Source organism: Enoplosus armatus, chromosome 22 (assembly GCF_043641665.1).
Source record: "Enoplosus armatus isolate fEnoArm2 chromosome 22, fEnoArm2.hap1, whole genome shotgun sequence".
Classification (NCBI taxonomy): Eukaryota; Metazoa; Chordata; class Actinopteri; order Centrarchiformes; family Enoplosidae; genus Enoplosus; species Enoplosus armatus.
The window spans coordinates 8,887,848-8,915,000 of record NC_092201.1 but is presented as its reverse complement, the minus strand read 5'-3'; the positions used below and the strand labels follow the sequence as shown (position 1 = coordinate 8,915,000).

The 27,153-nt window shown below is 40.5% G+C and overlaps 1 protein-coding gene across 1 annotated transcript; it reads right to left on the bottom strand.

Moving 5' to 3' along the window:
* Positions 1-2,117: 2,117 nt before the first annotated feature.
* Positions 2,118-27,074, bottom strand: adipor2 (adiponectin receptor 2). The gene is made up of 8 exons (XM_070928838.1): positions 26,979-27,074; positions 13,977-14,249; positions 5,613-5,786; positions 4,366-4,537; positions 3,788-3,974; positions 3,484-3,671; positions 3,054-3,247; positions 2,118-2,901 (listed from the first exon to the last, which is right to left on the bottom strand). Exons 2-8 carry the CDS (start codon positions 14,058-14,060, stop codon positions 2,773-2,775), a joined length of 1,128 nt encoding a protein of 375 aa, XP_070784939.1. The 5' UTR covers positions 14,061-14,249; positions 26,979-27,074; the 3' UTR covers positions 2,118-2,772.
* Positions 27,075-27,153: the final 79 nt, after the last annotated feature.

Here is a 27,153-nt window from a genome sequence, read left to right as displayed (position 1 = left end):
AGAAGTTTGAAATGTATGTATGAAAATTAATCTAGATAAAGGACTTTATGTTGTGATTCTGTTTTCAAAGAGTCTGAATATTTAGATTTTTTTGTGAACTGGTCTGTCCACAAGGTCTACGTTTTTATAAGAAAAATAAAAAGAAATGGATGTTGACTCACTGAGTCTTTTGTTGTCACATTTCTAAGACGACTCAATTTTGTTTTATTAATCACTTTTAAGTTGACTCGATTTAATTTTGTACATTTTTTAAGTTGCCTTGACTGCATTTTTTTAAGTTGATGCAATTTAATGTTTTACTTTTTTTTAAGTTGACTAAACTTAATTTTGTTAAGTTGACTCAACTGGTGCTCCAGTCTGTCTTTTTTTTAACTGGACTCAATTCAATTTTGGACTCATTTTCATGCATTTTTTCATGTCGACTCAGCTTAATTTTTCAAAAATTTTCAAGTTCACTCAACTCAACTTTTTGCATTGTTTCATGTCGACTGAGCTTCATTTTGAAAAAAAATTCAAGTTAACTCAGCTTAATTTTAAAAAAATTTTCAAGGTGACTCAACTTAAATTTTCTAAATTTTTCAAGGTGACTCAACTTATAAAATGGTTCAGTGCACATACTAACCACTAATAAGACAAAGTGACAGATTCAAAAAAACTTTTTTTTTATTAGAACAATACAGCAGATATAAAGGTCTATTGCAATCAAACACTCCCATCAGAATGGAACATGTGCTTCAACAGACAATATGCGCTCCCCAAGAGAAATAAATTAATATAAACTAGATAAAATAATAACAGAAAATGGAAAGAAAAACTGAAATTTGTGAGATGCAAAGAGACGCTGAACACTCTGACAGTAAAGCAGCCATCAAATAGAAACTTGCAAAACCTACATTTCAAATGATCATAGACATACAATTTATGATAAGTGTTTATCATAAGTGTTTCCATTGTGCAGGTGCAAGGTTTTGGTATTGCCAGAAAAAATCTGATCTTTAGAGGAGACTTCTGCCACCACCTCACATGATCTCTGGCTAAACGAGAGAAACCAGTGATAAATAATAGAAAAGAAAAAAGTTGAAATTAAAGCTTGCCATAATAATAATAATAATAATACCCAAAACAGAAGTGGGTACATTAAAATACAACCCAATCAAAAGAAAAAAAACATGTTTTCAGACAGAGTAGCCTTGTTCTGTGTGGAGGTGAATCTTATCAAGTGTCACCGAGGAGGATGAGTACAATGAACTGCATCTGTACTGTAATAATACTGCAGTTTTACCAAAAATGATACATACGACTCTGGGGCCTTTTATAAAAATATTTGAAAGTTATCCATGATGTGTTTTAACGAATCATTGGAGGGAACGTCATAAAAAAAGAATAAACTTATATCGGTGACATGGAAATTAGTTTTATCTTTAGATAAGTCAGACAATTTACAGTAAGAAGATACATGAAAAATGGCTACATATCAAGAGAATTCTTTTATGGATCATAGTTTTTACTTTAGAGTTGGTTTTAAGCATGAGAACATTTTATTCATGAGGCCCCAGGTCTGATTTAAGATCAGTGCTCTGACTCTGTGATGTTTGACAAACACAAGGTCCAACACAAAAGTGAAGAAAAAAAAAAACAGTTGTGGAGGACAGTCGTTCTGCCGTCTCCTTGTTATAATTCAAGGTTTTTAGGTCAGAAAAGTGACTCTTGACTTGTCACTTCCCACCTGCACTGGAGACAAAATACCAGCAAGTCTTGAAGTCGCTGTTTGTTTGATAAGATTCAGATGTTGTGCCTTATATTTCCTCCTTGCATATACAGACTACATAAAGTTGTTTGAAGCGCTTCCCTCCAACTGCAGTATTGTATTATTCTCTCCACTGCACCTCACTGTTAGAGCACCTCTCCTCCTCATCTTTAATTGATTTATCATCTAGCATATTTATTTATTCTTACCATCATATTATAACATTTTTTTTGTTATTTTTTCACATTTGTTTCATATAAATCTATAACCCAAAATTTAGAAATCTTATTTACATGGAAAAGGTTTTTTTTTTTCTTTTAAAAGTGACTTATTAACCCCTGCCCGCCCCAGTCCCAACATCTCCCCCTGCTACCTTCACAATCATGGAAGAAATCCATTTTTCCACTCAATTCTTTGTTATTTTTCACATTTGAATGCTCTAAAATGTGACTTGGAAAACAGCATTCACCAAAAAAACAGCCCAAATGTTTTTTTTTAAAGCCACAATTATGCTTTCTTTTCAAATCAAACCATTAAACCCTTAAATATCAGAACTCAACACAGAAGAAAACACAGGATTATTGAAGGGAGGTTTTGAATGCCTCGCCGCCCCTCCCAAACAAATGGAGATACTTCCTGGAAAGACAAGAGTCTCAAAGACTGGTTTACAAAACACACCATCTTGGAAGTGGTTTTGTAGTCAAAGCAACACAGTCAGAGGAGGTGGGGATGGACAGACAGACAGACAGACAGAAAGAGAACAAAAACCCTCCTCAGTCAGTTTTACTAGCGCCCCCTGGGAGGACATCCTGTGTATTACACACACAGACACACACCAGACAAGCACTTCGGTCTTCAGTCTGGGGGGGAGAGCGTGTGTGTGCATGTTTGAGGAGCATATGTGTGTGTATGTATAATTCTGTGCATATCAGAACCAGTGCCTCCCCGTAAAATGTGTCTGAGTGAATGAGTGAGTCAGTGTGTGTGTGTGTGTGTGTGTGTGTCTGTGTGTCTGTGTGTGTGCGTTAGAGAGTGCCGTCCTCGGCGCAGCCTGCTCCCGCCGTGTAGCGAAACTCCTGCAGGTTGGAGACGCCGTGAAAATGAACGAAAGCCCCGGCGACCACCAAGATGTGGAACAACTGGTGGGAGTGGAACTACAGAAAGAGACCGAGAGAGAGAGAAAGAGTATTAAATTAAATGTGTGTGAGAGAGAAACAGGGTGACATAAAGTGGTTGTTTTAGATTTAACACATGAAACTAATAATGGCTTCTACTGTGCATGTGTGTGTGTTTGTAAGTCACTCACCCAGATGTCACACTTGCCAGGGAAGAACCTCTCTGGGATGCGAGCGGCGTACAGACAGGCTCCGGTGATGTAGAGTGTCGCCATGAGCAGCAGCCAGCCCATCTGACCCATGGTGGTGGCTTTGATCAGACCCTCGCTGATGACAAAGTGCAGGGTGGGAACCACGCCACTCAGACCCAGACCCACAAACACTCCTGAACACAGGCAGGGAGGGGGAGAGATTGTGAATATGTACACCTGCATTAACAGATTTGTTTTTGGCCACTTTGGGGGGAACATATTAGCAAACAATTGCCTATTTACACATCCAGCAGACAAGGAGCAACATTAGCATCTATTTGATCCATTGCCAAAATAAAATATTGATTAGAGCAGCTTCAAAGAACAAAATAAAAGATAGAAGATGTATCACGTCACTATCTCACTCTACCTGCTCTGACTCCTCTGTACTGCGGTGTGGCGAAGAAGTCACACTGGGACACAGTGATGGCAGCCAGTCCCAGTATGCACACCACTATCAGGTAGATGAAGCAGGGCTGAGGGGAGCAGTAGAAGGAGTAGTACAACCAAGGGACGAACGAGCCCATGATCAGGAAGGCGATCCCACTGTAGTCCAACCTGGGCACAGGGAAACAAGGAGGGGATGATTAAAAACACAGTACACGACACCATGAACATGAGGAATGAAACTTCATAACCATGATGTCCACTGGTTTACAGCATGTGCGTCTTACTTGGAGAAGACTCTGGAGACGCCCTCAGAGTGGCAGTACACTGTGTGGAAGAGCCAGGAGAAGGAGAGGCAGAGGATGGCTCCCAGGAAAAACATCCCGATCACCACCTTCTCCTGGACCGGAGCCACGAACGACATGTTGGGCCTGAACATGTACATCAGACCCAGACAGAGGAAAAACAAACAGCCTGCAGAGAGAAGAAGAAGGGGGATGGAAGAGTGAGAATTAGACATTAATCAAGATAAATAACTACAAGCAGGAGAATTAAGTACGTCAGCTGAAGCATCACCTTGGACTAATTAATTTTAAATGCTGAGCTACAGAAGTATAACACAATACTCTTCAAACCAAACAGACCAAACCACGATAAACAGCATCAATAGTATTCATTATATTCAATCACAAAGGCATTTAGGTGCAGCATCTCTATTTAACCACTAGGTGGGAGCAGAAACTCACAGTCAGAGGACACTTAACTGACTGTTAAACAATTACAGAAGAAAAAATGATTAGGTTTACTTGAATGGGTTAAGGTTAGGAGTGCATTGATGGGTGTTAAGAGCATCAGTGTGTACTACCTAGCAGATGTGTCCAGATGTTTCCCGTCTCTGTGTGGATTCTGAAGATGCTCTTGAAGCAGGCGCGAAATGAAGGCATGGGCGGCCTGTGGCCGTGGAGCAGGAAGTCGTTGTCCTTCAGCCAATCGGGGAGCACGTCGTGAGGTATGACACGCCACCGGCCCTCCCACACCTGATTGGTTAATAAAAAGGACACAAATAGAAAAATCCAATTTAAGTTTAGAAAAAGAACCTGGAGGCTGGTGTGAATGGACAATGTTAATTACATTTATGAGAAGCAGCTGGTTGTTTACCGTATGTCCTTGAAATAGGATGAGTGCATGTTTGTGTGTAAGAGGGGAGTACAGTATGTGATCACGCGTGTGTGTGTGTAGTGTAGGTGTCAGTGTCAAATGAACAGTATTGGGGTCAAGTGCTGTAAATAAATAAACTGAAGTTCGATCTTACAAACACCCCTGATAGAGAGAACGGAGAGAAAGAATCCTTTGACAGTTTCTGTCCAGTGATTAATTTCCCTAATTTACAACCTGCTGGTTGCAATTTCAGCAGACTCTTGGTGTGTGTGTGTGTGTGTGTGTGTGTGTGTGTGTGAATATTAGTCCAAGCTGGAGTACTGAGCTCATATGAGTCCACATTCCAGTAGTGTCATCTTACAAGTAGATGCTCTTAACTCTTGATGTCGGCCTACTTGTGCATTTTCATTTCAAAACAATAAAATAATGACGACACATAGTTGATAAGCCTTACAGCACATAACTTCTCAGAATCTGTTCTGAAGTCCATCAAACCATAACCATAATAAATGTTAGAAGAAGAAACCAATAATGTGCTGGGTTTTTTTCCACTCTCAAACTACACTGTAAAACACTTGAATCACTAGGAGATGGGTTGATATCTGCAAGCGACTGGCATGTATTTTGGACATGTTCCAGTTTGGCTTGTGCCCAGACTCAAACATATTCTGTATAAGAGATAAAGCCGAACATAAAAAAATAAAACCCAAGCATATGAAGTTTGAATAACCATGTTTTTATGGGTTTATTGGTTTCTTTTACTGTGTGTTGTTGTTAAACCGCCTCAGTAAAACAAACATGGGGAGATTAACAAATTTAGTGGGTGTTGGACTAAAAAGGTGTGGTGCTCCAAAACGTCTATTTAGATAAGTTAAGCAGCAGAATCATGAATATGTGTGTGTGTGTGTGCGTGTGCGTGTGTGTGTGTGTGTACATTATGTGTATGTTCATTACCTTGTGTACAAACTCCTCCATCCTTTCCATGGCATGGTGAGCCTGCAGCAGCGGTGTCATTCCCATGAAACCTTCATCACTGCTCTTCTCATCCTCTTCCTCCTTCTCCTCTCCTTCTCTTCCTCTGTCATCCTCTTCATTTATTCTTTTCTCCTCGTCGCACTCTGGGACACTCTGAAAAGAAAAGACACAGACACATCGTTAGCACCGAGGGATTTTAGAAGATTGCTTGTTTTATGACACCTTGGACATTTTCTCAAAAAGGTTTATTTCTTGGGGGATTTCAGCTTCATTAGATGAATGAAGTGAGGTGTGACTGAGGGGGGTGATCTTTAAATTGATGCTGCCGCAAGCACATGACACCCCCTTCAGAAACGTGTGTGACTTTATTGATCCCGGCTTTGTGTAGTCCTGCTCCTCACATGCAAATAAAATTAAACATGACAAGAGAACTTCCTTCCAGGTTCATAGCTGATCATTTTGCATCACCTGCTGCTGACCAAACACGGATTCAACTGTGGAATATGATCATAAGTCATGTTGTTGTCATGTCCGGCTGCAACGATGTTCTTCACTCCTCACCTCACCTTAATGCACCGTGTGATTGTAAAGAATGGATGTTTTTATGAGTAGTGAACAGGGGGATCGTTCAGCTCCAGGATTTGTTGTTTCTTTAAATTGCTTGTGGGCAATAAACTGGATCAGTTAATCATCATGTCACTTTTTGTTTTTTAATTACAGCAAAGACACATGACGGCGTGTATGCTGCAAGGACTATTGAACTAAGATGCCTACAAGGTGCTCACGTTTTCATCAACCAATCTTCTCACGCTTTAATTACAGACACCATATAAAAATGCCTTATAGCAGTGGTTCCCAACCTTTTTGACTTGTGACCCCTTAATCAATGTCTACGTCACAAGAAAACACCAAACATTATACAAAAGTGTGAAAAATAAACATATTTTTGTTTATTTCTGATCTCATGTCCAGTCATATTTCTCTTGTAAACCCTTGGGGTGGTTCGGACTGTCTGAGAGTCTATAGAAACATGAAAAGTAAAAAAGTGAAATGTTAAAAGTTTAAGAGGAGCAGAAGGGAGTGTGCATACATGCACAGACTGAGAAGTGAATCAATACTAATTACAACACTGATTAGAGTGAATTTGGGTTTCTTGTCTAACTGTGTTAAAATTATAACAAGCAAAAAATTAAAACACACGAGTATATTTTAAGAAAAAAGAGCAAATGTTTGATTGAACAGATGTCGGCACAGTCACATTTATAAACGGAAGATTAGACAGACAGTATGAATTCAATCTAACACAATAGCTGTCGCAGCTGGGGAGCCAGGGACAGCATTAATATGGCGAGTGCTTTGTGATAAATACACAGTCATTCATCATAACTGACACACAAACAAACAGGCACACACACAGACCCACACGCAGAGTCGACACACTAAAATCAGGACTCAGGTGGACTAAAGTGATAACGTGCTGGCACACAACAAAGAGGTGTTGCACACAGAAAAGATGTGCGTGTGTGTGTGAAGATGTGCTCTCTGTTCTTTTTATTTCTCCCGAGGAGGGGGGTGAGGAACAAAAGAGAGACAAGAGTGAGAAAATTAGAAAAAAGCAGCAAGACAGATATAGACAAGAGAACAAGAGAACTGCAGAATGAGAGAGAAAGAGAAGTCCTGTTGTATATATAATGCATGACTAACCCATTTTAAAGACCCACCAGCAAAATACACTCAAACTGCATGGTCCCTGGCTGCTCTGTGTGAGTGTGTGTGTTGACCGTGATGTCTCTTTGCATGTCTCATACAGTCAAAGTCTGTAGACCGTCAACAGCCTCAGGTTTGTGAAGTCTGACTTTGTTGGTCTTACATCTGCCCCGTGTGTCTGCGTATGATTGTGTAGACTGCGCTTAATCATGCATGAGGACGAATCTCAGTCTGCAGCTGTGTATAGTAAGAGAGGGACACACACACACACACACACACACACACACACACACACACACACACACACACACACACACACACACACACACACACACACACACACACACACACACACACACACACACACACACACCTGAAGGCAAGCAGCTGTAAAACCACATTTTCATAAATCCACAGTTTCAAAGCCTAGATAAAGGTGACACCTGACATCGACTGTGTGTGTGTGTGTGTGTGTGTGTGTGTGTGTGTGTGTGTGTGTGTGTGTGTGTGTGTGTGTGAGGGTAAGTGTCAGTGATTGAGTATATTATGTGAACAGAGGGTATTTGGGTGACTGCCAAGCAGTCACGTGTGCTCTGCGGCCTTTGTGTGGGTCTGTAATAGCCGCTCATGTGTGTCCATGCATGCATTTAATGTAGGTGTAAGCTTAAATCCAGATGCTGTCTCGCTGTGTATTGTGAGGGTGTGAATAACTCTGTGTGTGCGTGCAGGGGGACAACAGGGTGTCCTCTAAGTGTACTCAATATACCATGACTGAATCTGTGCTTTTTGAGAAGCCAGCACACGGGCACGCACACACACACACACACACACACACACACACACACACAAACATGCACAGATGATACTGGGCTGAATGAAGCACAGTGATCCACTCAGATACACACCATATACATAACATACTCACTATTATTTCACACAATACATACAGGACAATAGGACGGCAGAACGAGAGATATTGTGCTTTTTATTCCACACATTCTTCTTCCTTGTCAAAACATGGGGCCTACATTACCAACAATGCAACTCGACTGCTTACAGTTCTGTTGGAGATTCAGGTGTGCTATGCTAGTAGCGCATAATGTAGCCTCAAGCCTCAAGCAGAGATGAGGAGGAGCGGCTACAGAGGCCTGGTCAGCTCACTTCTTTCTTACTCCACACCCCAAGATTTCAAAGTCTTCAGCCCCAACCGTTTGAGGCAATTTATCAGATTTCGCGACACAAAATGTTTTATACAACTATAACAGGGTTCCTTTATAATTATACTACATAAGCAAAACAAAACTTTTAAAATGGGTTTGTTGAAAAAATTGTGTTTTGAAAATGAAAAGCTCAGTTGATGCTTCGGAGAACCATGGTTTTCACACGACAGCAAGAACATGTAGTTCTGCCTGATTTCCTGCCTTGATCTCAAGAATATCTGCACTTAATATAGGTGTTGTGTGTCTGTTACTTAGCATTTGACTGCCTTTGTACCACAAGAAACAGTGTTTCTTGTGGTACAAAGCTGTACAAAGCTGTGGGAGTTTGCAGATATTTGGAGGAAAAAAATATTGAAAATGACTGGCTGCCAGCTTGAGAGAAGAGGAGAAGAAACTGCTTTTCTCCCGTGAAACATCTGCTCGGCTGCACTTAACTCAATCCAGACTGTGAAAGCCGCAGTGTTGAGGTCTAGCAGCAGGTGATGGGGTAGGGTTTGGCTGTCAACTGCTCAGCTGAAGTTGCTATAATCTAATAACAACTCAGAGAGAAGATACAGACAGGACGACTGTGGGAGTGAAGTAGGTTAAGGTTCTTGGAAACGTGGGCTATCCCTAACACACTAATGTGCTTATATGCAGTATGTCTGCCACACGTGACTCAACCTCAGCTGCCCAGGCTCCAACAAGTCATTATGGCTAGGTTAAGGAGTCAAATTTCGCTGTGTGAAAGTGTGTGTGTGTGTGCGTGGTTAAGGATATTATCACACCCCTCTGGGAAGTGTCCATCCTCGGCTCTGAGATCTCACTATATAACAGCTCATCATGTATGACTTAAGCTAAGTCTGGAGGTCAGCGCAGCAGGGCTGGCTGCTCGTCTGACACAGAGCCACAGTCACATGCGTTGGGTAATCATTATCTCAGTTGTATTAAACACAACAGCAATACTACAGCTTGAAAAAAAACATGCTGGATGAAGTACCCAGGAAAATCCTACAGGAAGAGTGTTTGCAGGACAAAGCCAAGAATAACAACGACAACACAGAGACCTCCAACACTTTTCATACAAGCTAAGCAGCTAGTCTTGGATGATAAACAGACAGGAGAACAAGAGAGGAGCGAGGAAATCCCTCGAGACACCGGTCTGCTTGAGATCAACCGAGGCAGTTTTTCTTTAAAGCCCCTAAAGACTGATCTCTCCCTCCGTCTCACACACATACACATTAAAACATAGATCCAGCTCCCCTCAGACTCATTAACCATTCTGTTTGTAGACCTGACTGATGACTTTCACCTGAGTAATGACTGTTTACATGCACACACACCTGAAACGCTGTGTGTATGTGTGTGTGTGTGTGTGTGTGTGTGTGTGTGTGTGTGTGTTATGAGGAATTCTCTGCTCTAATTAGTTCTGATGAGCCCTAGTCAGCTAGTAGAAGATAAGTTTGAGAAGGAAATGAGGAGGGAGGGGAGACATTAGAGGGAAAATCTCCGTCTTCCAGCGAAACATGGAACTTTAGACTCAATGTAAACAAAGTCACATGCTGGCAGTTTGGTGGGATCCAGGAAACAGCTGCCAGCCAACAAGATTACAGCTGAAACTCAGCAGACCAATGGCAGCCAAGTCTGACCTTATAACGGACCAAAGAGGGAAGAGCTCACCCTTGTACACTGTAACCCCTGCACAGCACAGACGGAAAGATTCGACATGTGACTCGCATAACGTTCTCTCGGGGCCATAACAATTTGGAAAAGACGCCAAGACCCTCAAAAACAGACAGTGTGTTCCAAACACACACGCACATGGCACAGACAGTGTGCTCAGGCTGCTACAAGACAAACTGCTCTGTCTGTTCCTGCCCATGACCATGAGGAGGGCACGGAGAATCTGCATTAGCATGGCAACAAAGTAACACAGATGGATATTTTATCAAACAGTTCACAGTTGAAGGGCTTAAATCAAGGATCTTCATTATTTAAAGCCACTTCAAAGTTGTTCTTTGTTTTGTTTCTTGCGTCAGTGGATACGAGAATGGACATCAAACTGGGGCTAGGTATTATCTGCAGTGTTGGGAGATTTTAAAAGCCCAAGGTCATAATTCTGCTGGTTTGTCTATCGGCCTCAAACTGCCTATCGACAACTATCTAGTACTTAAATGTCAACTAAGCTATTCCTTATTGATTTCCTTTATTACATCTATACAAAGAACAAAGGAGGCTGATGCTGATAACAGGAAGCAGATGAGTAAAAGAAAATCTTATTTTTTTCATCTTTAAGATATTGAAAAGGAACAGGACAACATTTTGGGAAACTTGTTTATTTGCTTACTTGCCAAGAGTTAGATGAAAAGATTGACACCACTGTTCTGTCTGGATGGTAAGTATTAAGCTTAGCTTAGTATGTAGAGTGTAAACAGGAGGAAACAGCTAGCCAGGAAGCCCCTCTAAAGCTCAATAATTAACATATTATGTTTTTTTAATCTGAAAACATAATTAACTCAAGTACTCCTTTCCACTGTAGCCTTTAAGGCGCGACAACATGTTAGCATTACAAGCTCAGATTTTTCTCCCTACAATGTCCGAGGGTTTAATGCATTATGATAATAAGAATGCTAGAATAACTAACGCATTGTAATCGTAGATGACAGATACAATAAGAGGAAGCAAAACTGGATGTCAGATCCACCTGAGGCTGGGCGTCAATGCATGAAAGCAACAAAAACAAAGAGAGGATGTGCAGAGGACCCAAAGGTCCAAAATCTCAAAGATTGTTCACTGGTATTTGTTCACCGTTTATTGGTATTTCCCTTGTTTTGTTGTTGGTGGTTAAAAGAATTCCACAGCTTGCGTTGTTGGCTGACAATATCCTTGTCTCGTTTGTGTACAGCGTGACAGTATGTGTTGAGTTTGTTTCAGAGTTTGCTTGTTTACAGGAAGTATCTGTTGTCTATTCATTCTCTGGTTAAACTCCTTTAAAGGACGGGATAACATTATCTGACTTTATTGGCTGCTTCAGCTATCTTTAGTCCTCTGCAGGATCTTTTCTCCAGTCTACTGGAAATCTAATTTTCATTAGTTGCATCAGCACAAACTTTCAATTGAAACTGACTCCCCTTACAGCTAATGACATCTAAAATTCCTGCAAGTCTTAATTACCTAAATTGAATTAAACAATCTGTAAAAGACACTCAATTGAACTTTAATGACACTGAAAATGTATGGATACCAATGCAGATATAAACTGAAAACTACAGTGCTTTAAAGTGTTTTAAGTGTTTAGAGGCATCATCATGACACGTTTTAACTGTAACTGTCTGTTTTCCATATCAAATATTAGACTGAGATCGTTGGCAGGTGAACAGCTATTGTTTCAAAAAATATAATTTCTGCAACTGTGGAGTGTGATCAGGAAGACACAAATACCAGACTCTCATGGGGACAAGTTCAAAAAGGTCTGAAGTAGTTTTTGAAAAAAATAAATCATCCCTGTAACATTCATAAAAATGCATAGATAAAAAATACAGATTAAACTGCCAATATAAGAGACAGAGAGGCAGCCCATGGAATCTAATGGCAAACAGGATGTGTGATACCAACCCCAAAGCTACACCGCACACTCACAAACCCATTTCCAGACACATGCTAACACCTAACCAAAATGCTGCTGAAAAATTCAAAGGGCCTGTGGGGTGTTAGCCTGCCCTCGCTGCTTGGGGCAAGGGGCCCCTAGCATCCTCTCAGGTATCAAGTGTTGTGTTACAGCAGGTAAAAAGGGCACACACAAGCAGACACAATACACACACACGCACGCTATTGTGTTTCAGCTCAACGGCTCTATGCTGATCGCCTTTCACACTGAATAACAGACTGACAGCTTTGTCTGTATACACACACACACACACACACACACACACACACACACACACATACACATGCATACACACACACACAGTCAAAAGGGAACACAAGTGATGCCTCTGACAGAGAGTGTCTCGCACATTTGTTTGATCAGTTCAATAGGTTGCCTTCATGGGACGCTAATCACACAGATTTTTGGTAAATGTGTTTGCTTTCCTTCCAGGAAGGCGTCTGTATATAGACATAACAGGCCTATTTTTAAAAGGGGCTGTGAATCTCGCACACATTCAACATCCACATCACTTCAGACTGAGAGTGGAACTAAAACTGAACATCAGGCGAAGCTGAGTCAACCCGATCATAATGCACTGTTAATTACTATAGCACAGAATGACTCATCGTCAAATTTGAAAAAGCCTTGAAGGTGGTGAGGGTTTCGATAATAAGTGGAGGTGGCAGAGGTTGAGAAGCTTGGGAAACAGGCTCATGATCAAACCATGCAAAATCACTTTCCAAGAACCTGCTGCTAAAACCTGAGAAACCGATTACATCATTTCTCCTTCAGCAACTATTTCTGAGGTGCCCATGAGCAAGGCACTAACACACACACACAACTGCTCTGGTTATGGTGCCCGGTTATAGTACAGGAATGCATGTAAATGTTTCTTTTTAATTTTTATCTACACAGTGTTGGTAGACACGCCTGGCTTGTCCTTTCTTCCGTTAATGACACATTTTGAGCTCTTTTTACTGTATGTACTTGGACACTGATAATGTGTCACTTTATGATTCTTGCATTTTTTTACATACTTGTATGTATTTATGTTTCTATTTTTTATCCTCAATGCTCGAGAGACAATTCACTCATCAAGAAAAGTCTCACATGTTGTCCCAAAATCTTGTTAAACTTTAAATCTAAGTCTGCTCTTAAGTTTAAATAACTCCTTTCAAAGTGAGGTCCAATTATCTTCCAATGTTTAATTAACTCTAGTGTTTAATCTTTTTTTGATCTTTGGAAACATATTAGGGTCTTCAAAGGGAAATTGGTGCTAAAACATGTTACATACACACACAAAGGCAGCAGACTGTGGTCGAGTGATTAAACCACAATACTAATTACTGTTTCTAATGAACATGAGCGTATGCGGATGTGTGTGTGTGTGTGTGTGTGTGTGTGGTGTATAATCACTATATCTATAATGCTTTTAGATACATAAGAGCCCTAGTGTGTGCATACATGTGTATCACAGGCTGCTTTGCAAATATACTGATGTTAAAAAGATAAAAGCAAATCAATCCCCATTCACGTTGATTCAGATTACAATTTGGGACTATAAACTCCAGTATATATGCTTACAAGTTATTATACTTAAATTCTCTGCTGGTCAGCATCAGTTACAGAATCTTATACTTCCCGGCATCACCTCTTTAATTATTAATGTGAGGGTGTGTGTGCTTTGGTGGGATAGTTTCCTTGTGTGACCAGTCGACCCATACCACGCCACATGGCTCTGAACCAACCAGATGACAGCATGAGTGCGTGTGTGTGTTGGATACTAACCCCATTGTGTGAAGGGCACTCTGAGGTGCTGAGGTGACTAGTTGGACCTGAGGTGGGCGTGTCTCCTTTCTCCCGGGGACTCATGGGATCTGTAGGCGTGCTGTCTGTTGTGTGTTCAACGAGGTTTGAAGTTCTGTGTCGCAGCACGAAGGCAGGGCCCTCGGCCCCGCTCGTCTCTCCTCCGTCCAGCTTGAAATGCTGGACCGGCCTCCACAGACAGAAGACTCAATGGATGGAGTTGACTAAATCCGGATGAGAGTGAACCTGATTGGACTGAACAGAGAGATAGGTGGAAGATAAAGAAGACACAAAGGGGAGATAGGTAGAGAGAGAGGAAGAAAAAAAAGCAAGAAAGAGAACAAAAGATGGGGATAGGAAAAACAAATTAGTCTCCGTGATTTTGTTTATCCTCAAATTAAAAATATTAAAGTAATGAAATCCAATCAAAACAGAAGAAAACACCATATTTTTACAACATTAAAATAATAGGATAGTACTGTGTAGCAGTTTCCCAAACAATAAAAATTATAAGCCAATAAAATAACCAATAAATTGAACATTACTTTAAAACTGAGCAATTAAGCACAGTATGTATTGTATATCACAGCCAAAGCATTAGGAAGTCTTCTATGTGGGCCTGACTGCCTACTGTGCTCAGACAAGAAATATGATAGTGGAGGCATTATCTAGCAGTTAAAAAGTTTTCAAGTTCAATCACCTTAAAAGACAAACTATCCTGCAGATTGATCACTGTCCCCAATGCAGTCCATTCATTCAAAGCAGTTCTGTACTAGAGATAAAGATGATGTTGGTTGTTGCTTTATCGCTGTCACTTAAAAAAAAAAGTTACCCATGGCATCAAGGCCTTAAAATACTGGATCTACTAACACTGGCAGCCAATTAGGAGCTGCCAACCTGCTGTCATGGTGAGTTGCTTAGCGACAAGAGGTGTCAAGGACAGGAACAAGAAATTCACAAACAGGAAGTAGATGTGTTCCCTGATGAGAAACTTACAATCCCTTTTTTTTACCCATTTATCTCTCTCTAACCACTTCACTTCAATTCAAACTCAAACGGTGCTGAAGAGCAAAATCAAATCCATTCAAATTTGTCAAAAAAGTGTCACATTAATCTGGTATAACTAAAAATAAGTCTTGAGGACCTTAATCACAACCTAAACTTGGAGCAAACATGACCAGTAAAAAGAGGCCTGCTAAAAGAAAAGTCCTTGTTTTGGAAGATTTACTTTTCTATCCTTGTGCGGACATTTGGCCTTCATAAGGATAAATAGGCTCATGTTTGTATGACCTAGACCTATTCATATCTGCATGTTTTTACAGCAGCTTGTTTCCAAACACTCACACAACCAAAGCGTTAATGTTCTGTAAATGATGAGAACTGTAGCTGCCCATCATATCAGCATGTTGTACATTGCTGAGATCAGTTTTCTCTCCGTGTGTCTCAAACACACACACACAGCACTCTAGAGGGCCAAGCCAATGTGAACATGCCCCCGAGCACTGGACCACTTCATTTAAACCATCCTCCTGTGCTACTCCAACCATACATTAGGGGATTACACACTTGGGGGGGGGGGGTACGGAACAAAAGAGCTGCTATTGATCTTAAGTAAAGAACACACTCATACAATATGCTGAACTACACATAAATTACTAAACTTTCATATAACAAAAGCAAATAAATTCTTATTTTAACAGACATCAGTAGGATCAAAGGTGTTTTTTAAAAAAAAGCACCATTTCTGGATGTGAAAAATGCTATCAAGTGTGAGTGGAGGGCAAAAATGTGTGGATGGGGTAACATATAAAATGAACATACCCACAAATACTGTATAAGAGCCAAACTAAATATAAACTAATATAATCCCAGCAACTATTCTATAATGATAATTTAAACGGCCCTAACTAGATGTTACTAGGAAACACACTCCTCTTTGGAGAATTCGCATCATTAGTACAATAGTTTACTAACTCTTACTACTTACTTACTCACTTACTTAGTCAACTTATTAAAGAAAAATACTCAGAAGTAAAAGTGAAAACAATCATTCCTGTTAGATTTTCATGTGAAGTTGGCTTCTGTTCACCACACACACTACACCAATGGGTGCAGTGTTTTACTGAGAACTGGTGCTGTAAGTGCATTCACGTGGTTTTCCCACTAAATGATCATGATTACAGAGAAGAACCATCAAACCACACGCCGGTGGTGGTGAAAGAACATTGCCATGCTTAAAAAAAAGAGAGGAGAAGCGTAAGGAGACAAGATAGAAAAGGACAGAGAAAAATCATTAAAGGAGCCATTGGAAAAGTACAGTGTTTCATAACCCAATGACATCGACCAACACACAGTACCGCTGTTCTCTGCCGTGAAGATGAGAAAGAGGAGCTGAACTGAGATGACTGGCCTGTGGGCAGGTCCCTTAATCGAAATCAAACACTTCTACACTCAGAGATTGTCCAATCAATCTCCGCTTTTCCTCCCTCCTCTTTCTCCCCAATCGACTACTCTTGAAAATTACATTGATGAGTAACTTTTTTCTTTTTGAGTAACTGCACCCTCATTTTCTGTCATGATGAAAAGTGAGATTTCATGCTGGGTCCGTATTAGCTAGGGAATAAGAGGAATAAACTACTTTTGGTGGGGCTTTTTTTTTTGGAAACTGTAGTCAATCCCAAGATAACAGTATTGTGGCCTGATTGCCACACAAGAACAAACGGCTCTCGTGACGATTGAAATAGCTGAGAGGTTTTGTTCTGAGTGGGTCTGATAAGAGTCTGGAAGCAGCGGAAGATGAAACAAAAAAAAAAGAGACTTGGACTACCACACGTGATTATCTCACTGAACATTTCTGTGCACACGCACACATATAGAGAGTATGGTGTCTGTTTCTTTGCAATTTTTAGAAAACTTATAAACTTTTAGAAAATTTAACACTGTAAATATGGAAACCAGAAACAATCTCAGATGCCACCCTGGTGAAGGCAAGATCGCTATTTGGTGAGGTAATTGTGTACTGAAGATGAGTTGATTGTCAGTGCTCTTCTACAGTCACATTATCTACACACAAGCTCACACAAACACACACTCACACTCATTGGCACTGCCTTCAGGAACCAATTGGACGACCACAGTAGCAGAACAGACAGAACAGAACAGACTGACCCCATATTGAGATAAAAAGACTCACTATGATGGAGCATAAGATACTGAGGAAAAAGAACAGAAAAAAATGATTCACACGCAGAAACCAAATGGGGCTTCCCAGGGTCCATGCCAACTCCAAATGTTGAAGTTTCAGTTCTGAAAGAACAGCTGACACGTTATGTCTGTCAATAACAGGATGTAAAATGACTCATCCAGATGTTTTGTGCAGGGTAAAAGTATGATCACAATTTTCTTGGCTCATAAAGTCCTTGCGAATGTCGTATACACCCTTATTTTTTTCCCTATTAAAGTCCCTGTATGAGGTACAATCATCTCCACGCTCAGACTCCATGAAACAAATCAATCATGGAGACAGGTTTTACCATCTGCTCTGTTTTTCTGCAAGTTCGAACAATTCGGAAAATATCATCAAACTTCCCCGGAGTGACAGGGAACCAGACTCGTGACCTGCTGGGTAAACCTGGGTCAAGAGAGGGATTAACCAACACTCTCTCCTCACTCTGAATCTCCACTGGTGTGCCCTTGAGCAACACTTCCCTTTTTCAGCTAGTGAAACTGCTCAGTAGCCATTGTTTTTCAACCCTTTGCCCAAACAGATGAACAGACCAAGCAATCATGGTTGTGTGCTGTCAGCAATATAGAAATAGTCTTTCAGGAAACTCACCGACTTCTTCTTTTAATTTTTTATATTTTACTCTCATGACATTATGAATCAGCTCTGAGGCTACAATAGCTATGCCATCAATACGCATTATTGTCCTTTAACCATGGATGCTATTGAGCTTTTAATATTGAAGTTATTGATTTGACCTACAGGTCAATACCAGCAATACTGTGAGTGTGTGTATCCACTACAGCTGACAAAACAGTGTGTGTACATGTCTCGCAGGCTGTTGTGAGTTGGCAATTTTAAAACCTTTTGTCACGATGACACAAGGGCTAATATTGTACAATTTCCCCCCGGGGATCAATAAAGTATTTCTGATTCTGATTGATCTTTAAATATTGAAGTCAATAATGTGACCCTTGATGTCAGTGAGATAAAGTATTAAAGGTTGTAGGATGTAAATGGATTTGTAAGAGTTAAGAAGAAATTGGAAATGTCTGACACATGTATGTTTGTGTTAATGCTATGACTTTGAACTTTGCAGTGCGTTTTTTTATTTATTGTGATACCGCACATCTTATCTGCACTGCATGTCTCTGCACATCAGAAGAACTGAAACCAGAAACTGAAACACCATCTAAACTTTAAACAGTAGATGAAGGGTTGTATGGGTTACTACATTACAGTCTCTACTTACAGGCCTTTCGTACAGCAGCACTCTTATACTTGAACGGTAAATATGAAGCTACGGCCAGGATCTTAGCCAGTGCTAGGATTAGCATGCTAACAGTCCAGTCTACACACAAGGTTATTTATTCATGTACACACACAGGCCTGCGCATGTGCCCAGCATTCCCTCACACTCACTGTCATCTCTCTCTCTCTCTCTCTCTCTCTCTCTCTCTCTCTCTCTCTCTCTCTCTCTCTCTCTCTCTCTCTCTCTCTCTCTCTCTCTCTCTCTCTCTCTCTCTCTCTCTCTCTCTCTCTCTCTCTCTCTCTCTCTCTCTCTCTCTCTCTCTCTCTCTCTCTCTCTCTCTCTCTCTCTCTCTCTACAACACACACACACAAGCAGAAGACTTCACTCCAAAGTAATGGCTACTTTGTCACTGTAGAGCTGTGAAAAGGTGGCTCAAAAAATCAATCCTGGCCACCAACAGACAAAGCCAACAGGAACTCAGGTGAAAAAATGAATAAATAAACATGAGGAAATAAAACAACAATGACTGGAAACCGAAATGAAATGTCAATGGGAATTGATTAGTACTCTGTTTTTTCTCCTCAAGGGAAAGAGTGAGTGAACATGGGCAGCATTGGTAAACATTTGGAAATGGAATGAAAAAGAAGCAGAAGTACCCATTCCCGGCTCTTAAACTGGGGACCCACATTAGGTTAAGGGGCCCACCTTTCATGGCTGTAGCCGTTTGTACCATTAAATCCCACATATATCACCTTGTGTAAAAATGTATGTGTAATACAGGACCTAAATGCTGGTGAACACTGCCTGAATAGGAGGCAAATACATTCCGTTTAGGAGCCATGGGAGAGAAAATGTGTTTTATGAGGAAGTTCTCTGCAGACGTGCAGAAGCAGAAGTAGGTGAAAGCATTACTTCTTCTGACCAAAGGAGAAAGAGAAGGTGAGATGCAGGAAAAATATGTTATGGAAGTACAGAAGATATGACTCATGAAACCTGCTTTGCAGCATCGTCTGGTTGTGAGACATGCAACTACGTCTGGGACACATTAAGTTGTAGGTCATGGGTTATTTGAAGGACTGCAGTGTTAAACAGTATAGTACAAGTACTGTGTAACTGGTCCATGTACTGAAAGAGTTAAAAGCCATTTTCACAACATGCTGGACAATGTTTAAAAAAAAAAGAGAGAAATATGGAGAGAGAGATGAAGACAAGAGAGGGAGATTATGTGACTAGCTGAGGAAGGAATGAGAGGCATGTTTTACAAATATCTACTATTCACTGGAGGATTTCAACACCCATATTTCAGCATTTTTTATGTAATTTCAAGCAGACTCTTATTCAGCTGCTTCTTACTGTGTGGAGTAAAGAGCCTTCTCTTATGCAAGCTAGATACACTCATGAATTTGTTTGACAGACCCACAAACAAGATTTGTATTAATTTCTTTGCAAATATCTTTAAACAAGTTGCCTTTTCTCTGTTGTTAGCTGATACAAGTGTCCTGTGATGACTGCTAAGTGTTTCACCTGAATCTCTGTAGTTAAGTACATATTAACTAGCAGCTCTTGGATGCTAAGGGGACTCTTAATTAGAGCTTTATTCGAGACAGGTGTGCTGTAAAGGCCAACAAGTTAAAAAAGTAATTTTAGTCAAATAGACACTGTTGGCTGCAACAGGAATATCATTAGAGAGATTTACCATATAAAGTCAAACCTATTCCTCTTACATTTAGTATTTTAAGGCTATTTGCTGCACATTACAATGAGCATAGGAAGTTTATCCACTTCCACAGAAATGTTGCAGTACATGTTCAACAGCTTTTAGTATTTGCTCCTCGTTCTTGTGTTGTGAATGCTTGTGGCTGTCAAGCAAAATGCCTTTTTCCCTACAATGTGTGCTCAGTGTTTGAGTCACTTTGTCAGATATTGCCTGTGGCCTGTCACCTGCTATGTCGTTACTCTCTCTGACACACACACACACACACACACACACACACACACACACACACACAGGGAAGCAGTGCATACATTTCTCTCTCTCACACACACACACACACACCACATTTGTACTATATACAGTTACATTTCTCATAAGAATGATCGTAGCAATGACACAACCTAGGATGAACCATAACAGCAAGGACAATAATAATCCTCAGTTACCAACAGATATAAACAAAATGTTGTTGAATCTATACATTTCACCAAATATCTGCAATAAGTGATTTTTTGGTCCCTTGGGGACAGTGGAAAGTTGTGTGTTGATATCTCAACATTGAGATATCATCACCTTACACATCCTGCAGTTGTGGAGCAATATTAGCATTTATTTGGAGTCATGTTTCTGGCCCCCTGATGAATGTGAGTACAAAATTCACTCTCCTTTCAGCTCTGTTTTTGATCTCCACCAACTCCTGAGTCTGTAACTGCGTCTGTTGGCCATTTGGAGCCCAGCAAGATGTGCACAGTTTTTAGAGCTTTTTTTGCCAAAAATAAAGCAACAAAAGTGACGCTATGAGAACGGTGACAATGAACCAAAGCAGTGAAGTTGTGGACCGGACAGTTAAACAATGAGCTGAAACTTACTATAAAGCTCTGTAAAGTTGAGGTGAGCTGCAGATTCAGGTGATGATTCTCTGTACAGTAGGTTACAGGTAAGCTATTTGACTGATGGGTTATATATAAGCTCTGTGTGATAGTTTATCAAACTGAATGCATGTTTAATCAGTGTTGCTTTAACAATGAGACAACGCCATCTACAACTATGACTTCCATGACCTCACGCCTGGCTTTTCAGGTTAGACAGACGCTCGCAACAGTCAACAGGAGACAGAAGACAGAGTATGTTAAAACAGGTGACACCGGCCTGTCACTTTAAAATCAGTCAAAATAAGTTTACTGATCCAGTTTTTTGCTAGCACTTTTCACAACCTGATAGTCAGCCAAAAGACAACAGCTAGGCTCATTGAATACCTATCATGTTTATTTAAATGTTAACCAAACTTTAGATATGTTAAAAAAACAAGAATGTAAATTTGTCGCACATCCATCAGTTGGGTTCCTGATGGCTCAGTGGGGACTTCCTGCAGCAGCAGACCATAACTACATTAAACAACGCTTATGAGAGTAATGGCAAAAGCATTCACAAATGTGTCTCCATCATGACTTATTGTATGAGACCATTTTGATAAAATTTGCTGTTGACATTTAGCTCTTCTAATTCAATATATCAGCTTTTCTGAAAATGACACCACACTGCAGAGACACTTCAACCTTCGATCTTCAACAGGGAACAAAATCTTTTTTGTTCTTACCGTCAGTCCAAAAGCCACAAACACATTACATAAGATAACTTGTCAAATGTGACAACACATTTATCAACATTGCCCTTTAAACAACATGTTGAAGTTGACTGGCTCCCGACCTATAGTTATGTCCGTCTCTCATTTGCTAATGTCAGTAGTATTAGTCAAACATAAAGATCTATACCTTAAAAAGTCAGGGGGAGTGTGGGGTGGTAGTAGTGATGAGAGTCGGGTGTGTAGGAGTATTTTAATCAATGTAGGAATTTTTCAGTGTTGGTGAGGATTCTTTTCTTGTTAAATTGTCAATATGTTAAACCACTGATCTCGCTTACTCAGGGAGAAAGACAAGTATTATTGACGTCAAGAACGTACTTGTATTTTCTTTTCTTTGTGGTTTTGTCCCTACAAAGCCATTAAACCTGTACAGTATCATCCTCTGAACTGAACACCCTCAAACCTTTTTATCTTGTGGAAAGAGAAGAATTAAAAGTTTAGCTTACTACTGAATGCTCACTATCAAATCAAACCCTTATGTACATCAATCAATGACAATAACCTTCTAAGAGGTCAATTACTATTTTGTAAACTAAGGAGGCCTGCTACCCATTAACTATTTTGCAGAGTGGGACGTCACATTTTCTTTCCAAAAAACTGGATTACTCACTCTGGTGTCAAACTCTTCATTGGGTGGTGCAGTTCACTTTTGCCGTGCTTTATGCTGTGTGTGTTCCTCTGGCAGGGGGCTGATGTATAGGCCTCCCTTTGTATTTGGGACAGCTTTACAATGATCTAAACCTGCTGTTGGAGACCACATGACTGCTTTTACTGTTCAATGGGACTATGTGGTTGTTCTGAGACCTGCACTTAAACATAACCACACACGTACACACCCACCCTACCGTGATATTACTGAAAACACACCTTTGATTCTCTGTCTCCATGCCGCTACACCTAGCTTGTCAGTGCAAATAATTGTGTAATAAAAGCGTTTGCTGCCTAACACGGGTGGGGTTTGCTTCAAGCCAAAATGAATGACAGAGACTTCAGACTATTTGCAAGCCAGTTTGGCATGTTGTCCTACATCAAAACACTATCCAAGTTGTCTATATGACCCACATCAACAAACTGATAGCAATACTAAATAAAAGAATCTTATCATCTCAAATTTTAATGTAAGGATTTTATTACTTTATTACACTTACACATCATATTTAGGTTGTCTGTGTAAGTGTGTGTGTCTCCTGGTGACCGCTCAGTCCTGGTACAACAGTGAGTTACTGACGCGGCTGCCAGCAGTCTTATGATGGAGAGATAAACAAAGAGAACCAGTGTGAAGTGAACCCCCCCCCCCCCACACACACACACACACACACACGTTCTCTCATTCACAGTATACACAAACAGCCAGCCACGTAGCACAGTTACAATTACACACACACACTTGACAAGACACAGTGGACGGTGGAAATATTTTATGCAACAGGCTAAAACTACATGTTCCCACAACACCCTCTTCCTAAAACATTCCTACTTCCATCAGAAGACAAGATACCATGACAGATTTTATACACACACACACACACACACACACACACACACACAAACACAGGCATAGGTCATATGTTAGGTGACATTCAGGCGTCCTTCGCCAGAGGAGATGGGCTAATTCGTCATAGTCAACGGTTTGGTTTGATGTGAAACAAACTCAGGCCAACACACAAACTGTGTAACACTCTGTCACACATATTTTAAACAGCACTGGTCCCTCTGTCAAACACTCTCCCTAACTCTAACTAAACATCCACACAAACAACAGGCCATCTGTACCTCACAACTTGTTTTTTGTTGTTTACAGCAGTGGCTCACCCAAAATAGCAGGCATTATCTAAAAAAGTATTCTTGAACAAGTAAATGGCATTCATTGAGAATAGCAGGAGCCGAAACCTGTCCGCCAACAACTTTAAAAAATGACCTGGTTTTGTTTCCAGAAGAGAGAAGTGCTCCCATAATCACAGCTTTCCATACAGACACAATGCCACAAATCCATGTGCAATCCACATAAAACATAGTTTTACCAAGTTATCAACTCTCAAATGTGTAAATATTCCTGGATCCCCACTATACAAGGCCTCGGCTAAGACTAAAACTGGTTAAATCCTGTCCAAATTACAACCCAAAGATATTCAAAGACACTGCTCTTTGTCTCTAAATTGTACTGAACCACCAACTATCCGAACATAGAGCAGACACAGACCACAACAAGGTCAGTGCGCTGTTGGCTCTGCTGGTGAACAGTGCAACAAAATGCAGTGGTTTTCAAGCACTGGGTGGTAGTGCAAAGGTGGGTTGCATGAGATTGCATAAAAATAGGTCCCCTGTCCCCTAAATGTTTTGATGAAAAGGGAACCTAAAGCCGCCAACCATAGTCCCTTCTGTCTCTGCAACATGAGACGGGCTGAATAAAACACAGAAGGGTCAAAACCACAAAATATTTGGTGAGCTAACTCTGTGATTCAGCTTTAGGGTGAGGTCACCGAACTAATTTTATTCAAATTATTATCAAATTGCCTAAATGTTTTCTATGTGCTTTTTACCAATGTGGGAAATTGGGTTGGTGCCTTTAGTAAAGACAGATTGACTCAGGTTGTCTCTTGTATTTATAAAATTTTTGAGTGCCATCAAATTGTTATAGCTGTGGGTAAAGGCAGGACATCCCATATGAACCTATGCCTTGGACGAACTTCATAATAGAAATGATTCCACATATACACACCCATGTCTGCCTATCAACTCACAAATGTACAAACACTTCTATATGACAACCACCATATATACAAACCAGCATGCATGTAGAAAAGGTGCTGGAGCAATGTTTGTCAGTGTTTGGGGCGTAAGAAGCTTCCTGTGTCTATGGACAAAGTAATTAACTAATGACAGGCTAATTTAGCTGGGTGTATTGCAAATGTTGGTATGTGTGTACATGTTCACTTAGGCAACAACATAACAAGATAAACAATTAAAGAGAAAGGCGTGTTTAGTTCTTTGTTTTGTACAACACACACACAGCCCTGCTTTGAGAGTTGTGAGGGAAGGCGAGAAAGCACAGAGAGAGACAAGAAAACGAATAGAAAAGAAAGAGAGAAAGGCAGCTACTCTGTCTTATGATCAATCAATTTTTCACTGACAGTTCTCTACTATTCTTAGAAGCTATGTTTAGCTGCTCTCCTGCCTGGCACACTGTCAAAGACTGACTTCATTATACATTAAATTCTCTAGAGAGTTGTACTTCCAGTAAAAAATATGACGTATTGCTCAATAGCCACGTCTAGCAGGGTGAGACGTGGTGCACACATCAGCTCCTGCAATGGAAGTTCTGAATTCATTCTTTGTATAATTGCAAATCAATATCTTCCAACAGGAAGTTACTGCAAATTTCCTGGTTAGATTAATCAGACAAATTAACTCCATGTGGTTAACTGACTATGGGTACATAAAAATGACGCATGGATCTGCTTTGCATCCCTATGTGCGCTTAGACACGTGCAAGTTGCACGTGCAACTTTAGAATAAAAGCAAGGATGGGTGTGTTTGTAATTACATTTACCATAGATCACAGTTTTAAGTTTCTTTCTGTCACTGATAAGTTGCGCAGGAGCAAACTTACACTTGGAAATAATGATACTGAGAAACCCCAAAGGGTCAAACTGTGTGAGAAGGCTCTGATTAAAAATGCAAAATGGGTTTCAACACAAATACCAGCTAAGACGCTGCTCCATGAAATATCCATGGGCTTATCTCAAGATAGGGGACAGCTGGGAGTGTTTTGTACATATAAGTTTGGGTTCAAGACAAATAGGCTATCAGCTACCCTGCAAATAAAATATTTATGAGATGACCTCATGCTTTGTGGCAAACCAAACAGAAAATGGGATGGGCATAAATGCAGTAGTGTACATGCATTCAGTACTAAAAATACATTTTAAGAACAAAAAAAAACTTTGAATCTAATACACTTTGACGGTAGCTGCTGAGTTTGCCAATATTCCCAGCTGCTAATATGTGATGTGTAACAAACCACTATCAGCAACCCTATTTGCAGAAAGCCTTGTATTCATTTGGTAAAAGAGTAAAAAAACTAGATTGTGAAATATATGTCCCCACGGACTTAAATAAAGCAGACAGTCTTCAAATTTTTGAGGTTCAACAACAGGAAAGCCTGTCTCTCTTCCAGAAGAACATATTTTTATGAAATAATTACTGCATTAGCCAAAGGGTAGCTCATACAGAAAGCAGTATTGTCCTGATCTGTAAACTCATTGACTCATCAACATTGCGAGATACCAAAGCATGTGGTTAGAAACAAAATGAACCAAGCTGAGCCAAAACAAGACTGACAAGTATTTCAATATATTAGCCTTTACAGCAGCTGCTTACATCTTGTTGTTAGTACGATAATATAGGCTCCCTCAACCGTTCACATACAAAAACAAACACATTTAAGTGCGCAAACATAGCAGCGATTTAAGCCATACTGAACAATGCTCTAAACTCACACAGAGCACAGAGTCAACACAACACTGGCGAGCAAGCAAGACAAAGAAACCCAAAACTCCAGCTAGACTACCTTCTTGTTGACAGCGACAATTCGTGTACTTCCAACACACACAAGCCACACACAAAGGAGCGTTTTTATTTGTTTGACCTTAAGCGGTTGCAAAAATGTTTCACCTTGCATTTGACCCAAGCTGTGTTGTCAAAAGGTAAAATAAGAAGCAGACTGCAGCCCATCGACAGACTATGATGATGGTTTGTTTACACCGAGCTAGCGAGCTGGCTAGTCAGCTAACAACAGTTGCTACATCCGAAAGAAGCCAGATAACTCTTTTAACAAAGCTTGTGTTTATTTTGACAGCTTACCACGTCGACCAATCTGCCTTTAAACATACCAAATAATGCCTCCTTATGAGTGATAATGCCTCGTAAAGAGAGAGCAAAGCTGTGCTTTCTTGCTGGCTAGCAGATTATGCCTCTCTCTGTTGTTTTGACAGCCAGAATTAGCTGGATAGCAAAGCTGCTAGCTGGCAGGTTACATTCAGAGAGGCGCTAACGTTACGCTAGGAAAGTCCTGGGTGAATTTAACAGTCTGAAACAAGATAGAACAACAATAATAACAACCAATAGTGGCCAATGTCAGTTGTATTACTCACCTGGTCCTGATGTCTGAAGAGGAATCCGTCCTCTGGGTCGTGTAACACAGTTAACAGAGACTTGTGTTCGCTGCTCTGCTCCTCTGTACTCTGAACGGTTACTGACTGTCGCTAGACCAGACTGGACTCAGCGGACGTCTGAGGGAGGCAATCACTGCGTGACGCCGCTCGCATG

Bases quoted from the DNA above. Each gene is read 5' to 3' on its own strand.
- adipor2 (XM_070928838.1), bottom strand. From the start codon at position 14,060: ATGAGTCCCCGGGAGAAAGGAGACACGCCCACCTCAGGTCCAACTAGT. The intron at 5,787-13,976 runs GTTAGTATCCAA...TTTTCTTTTCAG, and splicing joins AGTGCCCTTCACACAATGGG to AGTGTCCCAGAGTGCGACGA. The intron at 3,672-3,787 runs GTAAGACGCACA...CCCTGTGCCCAG, and splicing joins GTCTCCAGAGTCTTCTCCAA to GTTGGACTACAGTGGGATCG.